The 12,564-nt window shown below is 43.9% G+C and overlaps 1 protein-coding gene across 7 annotated transcripts in view; it reads left to right on the forward strand.

Annotated features, from left to right (window-relative positions):
* The window catches only part of BLNK (B cell linker), a 265,244-nt gene that overhangs the window by 204,443 nt on the left and 48,237 nt on the right, over window positions 1-12,564 (forward strand). For all 7 annotated transcript variants that reach the window (XM_044296228.1, XM_044296230.1, XM_044296231.1 and 4 more), the window contains 2 exons: window positions 6,613-6,766; window positions 8,967-9,184. In XM_044296228.1, coding sequence (XP_044152163.1) covers window positions 6,613-6,766; window positions 8,967-9,184 — 372 coding nt within the window. The remainder of the gene's footprint in view (window positions 1-6,612; window positions 6,767-8,966; window positions 9,185-12,564) is intronic.

Raw genomic sequence — 12,564 nt, forward strand, 5'->3', positions numbered from 1 at the left:
CCCTCAATCAATTTTTGGTGGAAGCAGGTATATTTCGAGCCCCTTAATCAGTATTTTGTGGAAGCAGGTATATCACATACCTGCTTCCACAAAATACTGATTAAGGGGCTCGATATACCTGCTTCCACCAAAAATTTATTGAGGGCTGCGATATACCTGCTTCAACAAAATACTGATTAAGGGGTTTGATATATCTGCTTCCACAAAATATTAATTGAGGCCTGCAATATACCTGCTTCCACAAAATACTGCTCTTCTCTAGGGACTTAGGCACAAGGTCATTTTCAAAATGACAGGCAGAGGAAGAGGCAGGCCGTTCCGCAGGGGTGCTAGGGGTAGGGCAGGTGCACCAGGCCAGAGCCTAAGTGGGAAGTTGGAGAAGGTGCGTACGATAACTTCAAAGGGCGCACCAGAGTTGGTTGAGTGGCTTACTCACCCTTTCGCTTTGGCACCCTCCTCATCCTCTGTATCTGCACCCTCCTCACTCTGCTGTGTGCACCCCCAAAAAAAAAAAGCACCACCACCACCATAGCCCCTCCACTCGAGTCAGAGGGATTCTTTTCCCATCCATTCCCAGACCTTACCGATGCACAGACATTCTTGACATCGGATGAGAAAGAGCAGGTAGCAACAGCCGCCACCCAGCGGTCTGACGACAGTACCCAGATCAGCCCAAGGAGGGAGGTCCCTGCTGTTGCTGCCTACTCCGAGATCTCAAATGTTAGTGGTGGTGAAGGTGACGATAGACATCACGTGGGTGCCCACAAGAGAGGAAGAGGAGGGGAGTTCAGAGGGAGAGACGGAGCAGCAGAGAGGGAGAAGAATGAGGAAAAGCAGGCAGAGCTCTCAGGGCACAGGAGGCAAAAAGCAGACTGCAAATGTATCTGGAGCGAGCCATCCACCATGCATGGTCACTTCTGGCGCTCCCAGGACGCCGGCACATGGCTCCTCAGTGTGGGCTTTTTTAACGCGTTTTTAACTGCTGACAATAGTGTTGCCATCTGCAGCCTGTGCTGTCAACGCATAAGTCGCAGTAAGCCCAACATTCACCTAGGGAAGAAGAAGGCACCTGGCCTCCCATCACCAAGCCCAGTGGGAGCAACGCCGTCAGAATCCACAAAGCCACACTCGCGACGCTCCACGTCCTGCCTCTTCTCCTTCTCCTCTCTCCTCTCATTTGTCCTCCACTTCACCTTCCACCGTGCTGTCGTTGCGTTCATCTAGCAGAAGGCAGGCATCCGTGGCCCAAATGTTCGAGCGTAAAAAGTTGATGACAACGGATAACCCTCTTGCCCAACAGCTGACTGCTGGCTTGTCGGAACTGCTAGCCCGCCAATTACTGCCATTTAAACTGGTGGACTCGGAGGCCTTTTAGAAAATTGTTGGCACATCGCAATGGAAGGTTCCCGGAAGGAAAGGCAAGTGAATATATCTCTGGCACACAGTGTCTGTGCCAAGATACATCTAACCACAGACACGTGGTCTAGCAAACACGGGCAGGGAAGGTACATAACTTTTACTGTCCACTGGGTGAACCTTCTGACGGCCATCAAGCATGTAACCCGTGGCACCTGTGTCGATTTGGTGTTACCGCTAAGGATTGCATGCAGGCCTGCCTCTACTTCTCCTCCTCCTCCTCCTACTTCTACTCCATCCTCCGTCTCCTCCTCAGCTGGCTCCTCCTTTTCCACTGCTACCGCCTCTTCCGCTGCGCCCCCAAGCTCCTCAGAACCTATTCGACGTCCCAGGTGAGACCTTGCCATTCTGTGCTGCTGTTGTGCCCGGAATACAAGAGCCACACCGGTCCTGCACTGCTTTCAGCTCTGCGGTCACAGGCCGATCAGTGGCTAACCCCGCTCTATTTGACAGTTGGTAAAGTGGTGTGCAACAACAGTGCTAATCTGCTGAGCGCACTGAAACAGGGTAAAATGAAACAAGTGCTGCGCATGGCACACGTCCTGAACTTAGTCGTGCAGTGATTTGTTGCCAAATACCCCGGGTCCAGGACGTCTTGCAGCAGGCCAGAAAAATCTCTGGCCATTTTAGAAGATCTTACATGGCCATGACTTGCCTTTCTGACGTTCAGCGTCGACTCCACTTGCCCGTCAGACGTCTGATTTGTGACTGCCCCACGCGGTGGAACTCCACCTTGTATATGCTTGATAGGCTGCTCCAGCAGTAACGTGCCGTTAACGACTACTTGTACGAACTCTGCAGCAGGACAGGTTCTGGGGAGCATGGTTTCTTTTCACCGCGCCAGTGGCTTCTCATGCGCGACGCATGCAGACTTCTGTGGCTATTTGATTAAATCACCAAACTGGTCAGTCACAGCCAGGGCACCATCAGTAACATCGTACCTTACGCCTTCTTTCTGGAGCGTGCATTGCATCGTGTCATTGATCAAGCCGTCGAGGAGCAGGAGCTGGAAGATGAGGAAGTGGCAATGCTGAATGAATTCCCAGGGGGGACTACTCCTTCTGAAACAAGTCAGCAGGAGTCTGAGGAGGAGTCAGAGGAGGATGGTGGCTGGGGGAGGAGGAGGAGTAAGAAGAGCAGGCTATAAACTTTTTGGGGATCCCTGGTGTTGTCCGTGGCTGGGGGGAGGAGATCGAGGACAACATTCTCCTGGGCAATGAGCAGGAGCCAGGGCGCTCCACCACTACCAATTTAGTGCAAATGGGGGCCTTCATGCTCCAGTGTTTGAAGAGGGACCCCCGTATATAAAGCATAAAGGTCAAGGACCAGTACTGGGTCGCAACATACTTAGACCCCCGATACAAACACAAAATGGCGGACATGTTACCAGCATCACAGAGGGCTGGCAGAATGCAGTATTTCCAGCTTTGCTGCGAGAGATGCTGCATTCTGCTGTTGCCAGCGCTGGCAGAGGAATTTCCACCCACATTGAAACGGGTGCGGGTACCAATCCTACCGTGCCTGCAAAAAGAGGGCGGTTTGAAGAGGTGTTGGCCACTTCGAATATGGGATCATTCTTGCAGCCAACCCACAGCCGCCCTCCGGATCCAGCCTCAGGGAGTGCCTAGACAGACAGTAGTGTCCAACTACATCGGGTTAACGGCTGATGTGGACGCTCTGAGAAGCGAGGAACCCCTGGACTACTGGGTGTGCAGGCTTGACCTGTGGCCAGAGCTGGCACCATTTGCCATGGAACTCTTGGTTTGCCCGTCGTCAAGTGTCCTGTCCAAAAGGACGTTCAGCGCAGCAGGGGGGATCGTGACCGATAAGCGATCTCGCCTAGCTCACAACAGTGTGGACTACCTCATATTTCTAAAAATTCTCTGAGGAATTCAACACCTGTGACGACCATGTGTAATTGAATTTCCTCATGCTAGCGTACACTTATCTGCCACCACCCAGAACAAAGAATGGTCCTTGTCTTATGTATATACAGCGGCATAAAAGGCCTTTTCTGTCAGAAGAATGTCTAATTTTTGGGGCCTGTACTGGCCTACAGTAAAATTTGTATCCAGTGACCGCCTAATGTACCTCTAGCCACATCATCACAAGTTCTTTTCTGTCAGGGGAATGCCTAATTTTTGGGGTCTGTAGTCCCGTGGCCTAAAATAAAAATTTTCTAGGCTCCAGCAGGGCACATTTTTGAGAGTTTCCCTTTTAAGACACATAAAAATGGCCCCTGATTAAAATACATATTTTATGGGAATATTTGCCTATTTGTTCTAGTAAATATTTGGTTTTTCAGGTTATTCATATAAGAGATGAGTCTCAGTAATGCTAACCATATTACCTAAGATGTTAAAAATTCTAGCAAAAAGGAGTACCTAAGCTGGGGTAAATATAAAGTAATAACCAAGTGCAAAAATAACCCGGAACCAGCAAAGCTAGAGAAGAGACTCACCGCCAATAGGTAGTGTGCAGAACTAACCATGATGGCGCTACTCCGACGTGCGTTTTTGGCGTGCTTTCGTCCGGACATTTTTTCTGTCACTTTCCTTCCTCTTTTTAATGGCTTATATATATTTTTAATCAGGTTACAATAAAAAAATTATATATTTTTCAGTTTTTTGCTGAATATACTCAGGAGCTTGTAATGAGTTATTTGATTAGGTGGCCCATTACTTTGTTCCAAATTTTTGGGTGGGTACTTACTCCTTTTTGTAATGGGGTCATTTATGGTCTGTTTTTCTATGTAAAAATCAGCAATAATACTGTTAATGATATCAAAAATCAGTGATAAAAAAATCAATAAAAAACAATAAGAAACGTCTTAACATTACTATTGATGCAGCGCTCGCATATATGGTATAAATGCCGAAGGATATGTATTGCAGACAAAGTATAATATATATTTTTTTGTAGCTTGCAATGAAGTATATATTATATAACTTGCGGTGTATCTTAGGCAAATTGTAGTGAAGATGCCGAATGATATATATTGCAGCCGAAATGTCTATTTGTTGTAGCTTGCAGTAAAGTATGTATTGTATAACTTGCGGCGTATCTCAGGCAAATGGAGGGAAGTCACTTGTTATTTGTAACACGTGCCAGGCACCTCTTTCTCATGCTGCCCGAGGCTTACGTCATTATACATGTAGTAACGTGTTGTCCAGAACCATGTGACCACAGCAGCAAATCACTGGCTGGAATGATTTTCACATGTTCGGCCAACATAATTAGATTTTTAGCTTTTAAAGTACCATCTCTAATAGACAAGATTCGAGAAAAACATTGTTTTCTTCCAGAAACGGCATTTGCAGTGAACAGGGCTGAACTGCAATGCAATACATAACCTAGGGACAGGTAGGGCACTTTTTTTGATAAAAGCATCCATCTTTTTCCAATTCTTTTCAACTCCTTTAAAGGGAACCTGTCACCGGGATTTTGTGTATAGAGCCGAGGACATGGGCTGCTAGATGGCCGCTAGCACATCTGCAATACCTAGTCCCCATAGCTCTGTGTGCTTTTATTGTGTAAAAAAAAAACGATTTGATACATATGCAAATTAACCTGAGATGTGTCCTGTCCGTGACTCATCTCGCGTACAGGACTCATCTCAGGTTAATTTGCATATGTATCAAATCAGTTTTTTACACAATAAAAGCACACAGAGCTATGGGGACTGGGTATTGCAGATGTGCTAGCGGCCATCTAGCAACCCATGTCCTCAGCTCTATACACAAAATCCTGGTGACAGGCTCCCTTTAAGACCTCTTTCACACGACCGTATGGCTTTTTCAGTGTTTTGCGGTCCGTTTTAAATGGATCCGTTGTTCCGTTTTTTGTTTGTTTCGTTTTTCCATTCCGTTTTTCCGTATGGCATATACAGTATACAGTAATTTCATAGAAAAAATTGGGCTGGGCATAACATTTTCAATAGATGGCTCCGCAAAAAACGGAACGGATACGGAAGACATACGGATGCATTTCCGTATGTGTTTTGTTTTTTTTGCGGACCCATTGACTTGAATGGAGCCACGGAACGTGATTTGCGGGCAATAATAGGACATGTTCTATCTTTTAACGGAAATACGGAAACGAAGTACATTCCGTTTTTTTTGCGGAACCATTGAAATGAATGGTTCCGTATACGGACCGTATACGGAACGCAAAAAACGGCCCGCAAAACGGAAAAAAAAAAACGGTCGTGTGAAAGAGGCCTTAGGAAGAAATGACCTGGTACAAAAAAGCCTAAAAGGTGTTTTGCTGTAATTAACCTTTTGGTCCTAAATGACCAAAACCTATTCAGCAGTATTTAATGTGGTGATTTTAAAGGGGTTTCCAGGAGTTAAAAATATGAACCTAGCAGTTGAAGATATTCTAAAGTAAACCTGATCAGAAGCAAAGGAGAGGCTGAACTGCAGGAAAGCGAGTACCAGTTTAAAGGGAATCTGTCACCTTGATTTTGGACCATTAGTACCACAGTATTACACGAGTAGTACTGCAGATATGGAGTCCAGATCTGGCTTTTTATTTTCCTACTGGCACCCTTTCCCCTGTTGTCAGTGCACAGAGCCGCTTTTAAATACATTGTCAGGACTGCTGTGCATGCGCTCATGAGTCCTTTCCATTATGTTTGCATGGCACACAAGTCCTGACCGTGTATTTCACCACAGCTCTAAGCGCTGACAGCGGGCGAACAGGGGGCAGTAGGAAAATAACACATTGTGATCTGGACCCCTTATCTGAGGGATAAAAAAAATAAACTGCAGTTTGATTAATGTACTGTTCATATTTGTAATTCACGGCGGTTAGACTGATATTCTCATTTAAACAGAACCTATCGGCAGTCCTGACGTATATTTCAGTAAATACTTGTATTCATAATTTCCTGCTGTGCCATTCCTCCTGGAATCATGGGACCAAATTGGCAATTGGATGTTACCTTTCCCCTTGTCGTACTGGCAGCACTGATTTGGCCATGTGAGAATGTATAGGGACACAGACCCAACTGGCAACACCCAGTTGTCAATTTCTGCATATATTTCTAGGAGGAAGAACATGGGACTTAATTACCAGATTACTAGGTGGTTGTATTAATGGCTCTTACGACTTCTCATTGACCTGATTTATAAGATTTCTGTTATTCAATCTTCAGAATGTGAAATGCAATTTTATTTTTTCTCTTTCATAAAGGGAAGTGACTATGACAGCCCAGATGAGCACTCTGATACAGACCAGTATGCCGTGCCCACAGATGAGGCTGACGATAGCAGCTATGAACCTCCACCCAATGACAAGCATGTGACGCCATCTTTTAAGGTCATGATGGCGAATAATGGATATGCAGGTATGTATGCTATTTAAAAGGGTTTTCCGAGATTTTTGAAATGATGAGATATTCTCTGGATAGTTCATCAATATCTGATCGGGAAGGGGGGGGGGGGGGTCCGCAGTATTGCCACGGCCTTCTCAAAGCTTTGCCTCGGCCACTGACATTATGTGAATCGGTCTCATGGCCTGGGGCTGAGCTGCAGTACCAACAGCAGCCACTGTACAATGTATGGCACTGTGCTTAGTGAACAGAGAGAAGGCCGCATCACTTGCTTCTCAAACAGCTGATCGGCGGGGGTCCCCAATCAGATACTGATGACCTATCTGGAGGAAATTCTGTAAAAGCCCCTACAATACTATCCTCTCTCCATTTCTTCTGTGTGTGTCAGTGTTCACTTTAGTAAATGACTTTTGATCACTTTGCCTTGCTTGTGATGCCATGAGCTAAAACCACTATTCCCACCAATATGGTCTGCTTCTATAGACCCGTACAGTTATCTATTCTAAGCAATGAACACTATGCATACAATATGTGGCTCCCTATCTGCTCTCATACCCCTTCCAGCTTCTCCCATCATCTAGTTTTGAGAAGCTGACAATGCTGTAGGTGTAAGGTCCCCAGATTTTTTTATTTTTTTGGTCATATCTGCAAATACTGTCAGTACTAGCCGCTGTGCACGGTTCAAGTGCATGAGATGAGCTGCAGTACCAGGAGCAGCCACTTGATGTGCCAATGAGTTGATGAGCCCCTCTGTCTATACCAGGGATGGCCAGCCTGAGGCTCTCCAGCTATTGCAAAACTACATCTCCCAGCATGCCATGTGCTTCTGCATTGAGCTAATCGGAAGAGATTTTACCCTCATGATCAAAAGTTAGAGAGACCCTTTATGGGTCCATTCACACGTCCGCAATTCTGTTCCGCATTTTGCGGAACGGAATTGCGGACCCATTCATTTCTATAGGGCCCCACTATGTGCTGTCCGGATCCGCATTTCCAGATCCGCAATTCCGTTCCCGAAAAAAATAGAACATGTCCTATTCTTGTCCGCAATTGCGGACAAGATTAGGCATTTTCTATTATATTGCCGGCGATGTGCGGTCCGCAAAATGCGGAACGCACTTTGCCGGTGTCCGTGTTTTGCGGATCCGTGGATCCGCAAAACACATACGGATGTGTGAATGGACCCATAAAGGTAATAGAGTCCTTTTCAGGACTTTTTTTTATTTTTTATTAAGTTGCAATTATTTTGGGCTAAAACTAATTTTCCAGTTGGTCTTTATTAATAAGGTTCACCAGTTTGACCTCTATAGCCTTAAGATATGGCCAAATAAGGAGGAATTTCCTGTGTAGTTTCTCTTTTTCCGCAGCAAAATTTAGCAACATCCACGTGCTGCACGAGGCTTTGTCGCGGATTTGGTGCAGTTTTCGCATTATGCATTGCAAAGGGTTAAATCCACGATGGCAATCCACAGCATAAATTGACATGCTGCATATTTAAAACTGCACTACAGATATTTTTGAAAATCTGATCCACTTTGCCGGTACTGTAAAACATTGAGGATATGCCGCATGCAAATCTGCAGTACAGTATATCTGCTACATGCGAACAAACATTGAAGATTGTGTGGTTTTTCAGCACTGATTTTTATGCAGCAAAAAAACGCGGTGTAGTACAGAACCAGCAAAGTGAAAGAGATTTGCCAAATTTCATTTACACGTAGCGTATTTCGTACATGTGAAAAAATTGACGTGCCGTGCAGATTTTATAATCTGCAGCATGTCAATTGCACCTTGTATATGGCGTTTTTTCTCATAGACTTCTATGGGGTTATTAATTTAAACAGCAAATCTGCAACAAAAACCTCATTAAAAAAAACACACTAAAAGCACACAAAACCACAATAAATAGAGCTGATTTATGTGCGTTTTTTAATGCAGTTTTCTCTGACTCTGCAAACTGTTCTGTCCCCTTCTCGCTGAAATCCGCTCAAGAGCTGCTGTACTTTCCTGACCGCTCATAGGCACTCATTTCAGCTAAATTCTTATCAATGCAATCAAAAAGAAATGCCTTCAAAGATGTCCATAGCACATTTTAGGTATTTTTTGTTTTTTGTTTTGTTGTTTTTTCAGCATAATTTACTTTATAGACCATTAGCTGTTGTGCTGTTTCAGTTAATTTGTAGCAATAACTCAGTTTTACCTCTTTCCTGAACAGATAAACAAAAAACAGAACCAATGAACATGCATATGAGGCCACCACCCAAACCACATGAGCTATTTTCAAGGCACCAGCAGCCTCCACCACCAGTTACCAATCGACTGCCTACAGCAAACAAACCACTGCCGAAGCCCAGACATCATCCTACATCAATGCCACCACCAGTCTTAAGAAAACTAGCAAGCATACCACCACAACCAGACTGTGATGATGAGGTATAGGGCTACCGAGCAATTGGTACAATTATAAGATAATGAAGGTTTTATGCATGTCCTGCGTCACAATTTTATATATCTGCTACACGCAGAGGGTTTTAAAGAGGTCTTCAGAATATTGATGGCCACCCAATATACAGTGCCTTGAAAAAGTATTCATACCCCTTAAACTTTTTAAAAAAAAATTCATGCTACCCCCACAAACTAAAATGTATGTGTGAAGAGAAAAGATACATGGTTTTAATTTATTTATTTTTTTATCTGTAAAGTGTGGCTTACATTTGTATTACAGCTGCAAGTTATTTGGGATATGTCTCTTCCAGCTTTGCACATCTAGAGGCTGAAATATTTGCCGATTCTTCTTTGCAGTATAGCTCAAGCTCAGTCAATGGTCTATTCTAACACATGAATGTGCTCGGATCTAAACCATTCCATTGTAGCTCTGGTTGGATGTTTAGGGTCGTCCTGATGGTAGGTGAACCTCCACCACAGTCATAAGTCTTTTGCAGCCTCTACCAGGTTTTCCTCCAGGATTGACCTGTATTTAGCTCCATCCATCTTCTCTTCAACCCTGAACAACTTTACTCTCCGTGTTGAAGAAAAGCATCCCCTCAGCATGATGCTGTCACCGCCATGTTTCATGGTGGGGATGCTGTGTTCAGGGTGATGTGCAGTGTTATTTTTCTGCCACACATAGCGTTTTGCATTTAGGCCAAAAAGTGTAACTTTGGTCTCATCTGACCAGTACACCTTCTTCCGCAAGTTTGTTGTGTCCTCCTCATGCCAAACTGCAAATTGGACTTCTTATGGCTTGCTTTTCAAAAATAGCTTTCTTCTTGCCACTCTTCCTTAAAGGCCAGATTTGTGGGGTACACAACTAGAAGTTGTCCTGTGGACAGATTCTCCCACCTGAGCTGTGGATTTCTGCAGCTCCTCGAGAGTGACCATGAGCCCCTTGGCTGCTTTTCTAATTAGTGTTCTCCTCTCCTGGGCTATCAGTTTAGGTAGACGGCCATGTCTTGGTAGGTATACAGTTGTGCCATACTCCTTTCATTTTTAGATGATGTATTGAACAGTGCTCTATAAGATGTTCAGAGCTTGGAATATTTTTTTTTAACTGAACCCTGCTTTATACTTCTCCACAAGCTTATCTCTGAATTGTCTGGTATGTTCCTTGGTTTTCATGATGCTGTTTGATCACTAATGTTCACTAACGAACAGTGGTGTAACTAGAAATGACTGGGCCACACAGAAAAATCTTGAAGCCCCCTTCTCAGCAACTTCTTTGCAACCCCCACTCCCATGCAGCTCCCACTCTTGTGGCTAGTATTGATCGCTCTCTCAGAAAAGGCCTGGCAACCACTCAGTACATTTCCTACAGTGTCACTGTATATAATTTAATTGTATAATACTGTTCAGGGGGCCCTGACAATAAAATCTTTTAGTCCTCCCTGCTCCTGGGTGGGTCCTTTTTTGAGTTTGGGCCCAAAGCAGCCGCTTCCCCTATAGCTATGCCTCTGCTAACAAACCTCTGAGGCCTTCACAGAACAGCTGTAGTTATACTGAGAATAAATTACACACAAGTGGACTTGATTTACTAAAGCCTCATTCACACGTCCGTGTCCATGCTTAAATCCGTGAGCAGGTGGTCAGTGATTCATCAGTGAAGCTGTCCGTGAAGGATCCGTGTTGGGTCCGTGTGTCCGTTGTTTGCTGTCCGTGTTTCACTGATGCTGAACAGCTGAAAAATAATTTTCAAAGAATCTCTTCTTAATGGTCCGTGAAACACGGGGGGCATCCGTGGTTTTTACTGACCCATAGACTATAATGGGCGTGATGGGTCCATGAACACGAACAAAACAGAATCCACAGACCGTGGTAAAACACTGATGTGTGAATACACACATTAAAATGAATAGAGACGTGTGCTGTCCGTGGAGAACACGAACAGCACACGTCCGTGAAACACTGACGCGTGAATGAGGCTTAGGCTACATGCACACGACCGTTGTTTGTTTCAGTGTCGGTTCCCTTTTTTTTTGCGGATAGGATGCGGACCTATTAATTTCAATAGGTCCGCAAAAAAAGCAGACAGCACACAGTGTGCTGTCCGCATCAGTATGTCCGTTCTGTTGCCCTGCCCAAAAAATTGCGCATGTACGGTTGTGTGCATGTAGCCTTAATCGGGTGACGTCTGAAGTATCCGAGTACAGGGGGCTGAATACAAATGCACACCACACTTTTTTTAGATTTTTTATTTATTAAAATTTTTGAAAACCATGTTTTTTTTTTTTTTCACTTCACACATACTTTCTACTTTTGTGTTGGTCTATCACATAAAATCCCAATAAAATACATTTAGGTTTGTGTGTGTGACATGAAAACATGTGGAAAAGCTGAAGCTGTATGAATACTTTTTCAAGGCACTATAAAGTCAGCGAGGGTCCAGCCATCAGGACATTTCCTTCCCCATCCCAATCAGTTGTTTGAAGAGACCGCAGCGCTTGTGCAAGTGCTGTGGCCTCTTCATTGTTCACGTTGATCCGTCTACCTGCACGCCATCTTGCAGCTTTGTCCGTATTGCGGTGTACCGTGTAAGCAATGAAAAGATCGACTAGTAAAAAAAAAATACGTTTTACAAAACATTAAGAAAGTTAAGTGTTTAAAAAGATGAAATTAAAAAAAAATGTTCCAAACATTCATTTTTCCCATTTAACACACACAAAAAATGCAGTTACCTTGAAAAATACAGTGGAAAATAATATTAAGGTCCTCTAATATTGACCTGTTGAGGAACAGAGTGTAAAAAATAAAATACAAAAATAACTGACCCCCAAAAAGTGTTCCCCATCCAAATTGCTGTCGCAGCGCTAGCCAAATCCTGATTTTGCTAAATTGGAGGTTAAAGGGAAGTTAAACATGGTGTTCAGCATGATATAGAGCAGGAGAAGCTGAGCAGATTTATATATAGTTTTGTGGGAAAGATTCAGTAAAATTTTAATTTTATTAATTTTAAATTCCTGCTCATTCTTTGCTTTGAGGTCAAGGAGGTGGTCTTATCGGTGATTGACAGCTCTCTCTGTATACACAGTCATAGAGGGAAGGCTGTCAATCACTGATAGGACCGCCTCCTGGACTTTAAAGCCCCGAGTGAGCAGGAATGTAAATAAACAAATTATGACAAGTTTTACTGAATCTTTTCCTATAAAACTATATATATATAATCAATCTGCTCAGCTCCTCATGTTCTATAACAAGCTGCCTGCTGCTCAAATACCATTTTCAACGTGACAGGTTTCCTTTAATCCTATATGATTGCTAGAAAAAAAAGTAAATTTTTTGCCTATGAGCCAAAAGATTTAAAAAAAACCCTCATGGAT

Source organism: Bufo gargarizans, chromosome 6 (assembly GCF_014858855.1).
Source record: "Bufo gargarizans isolate SCDJY-AF-19 chromosome 6, ASM1485885v1, whole genome shotgun sequence".
Classification (NCBI taxonomy): Eukaryota; Metazoa; Chordata; class Amphibia; order Anura; family Bufonidae; genus Bufo; species Bufo gargarizans.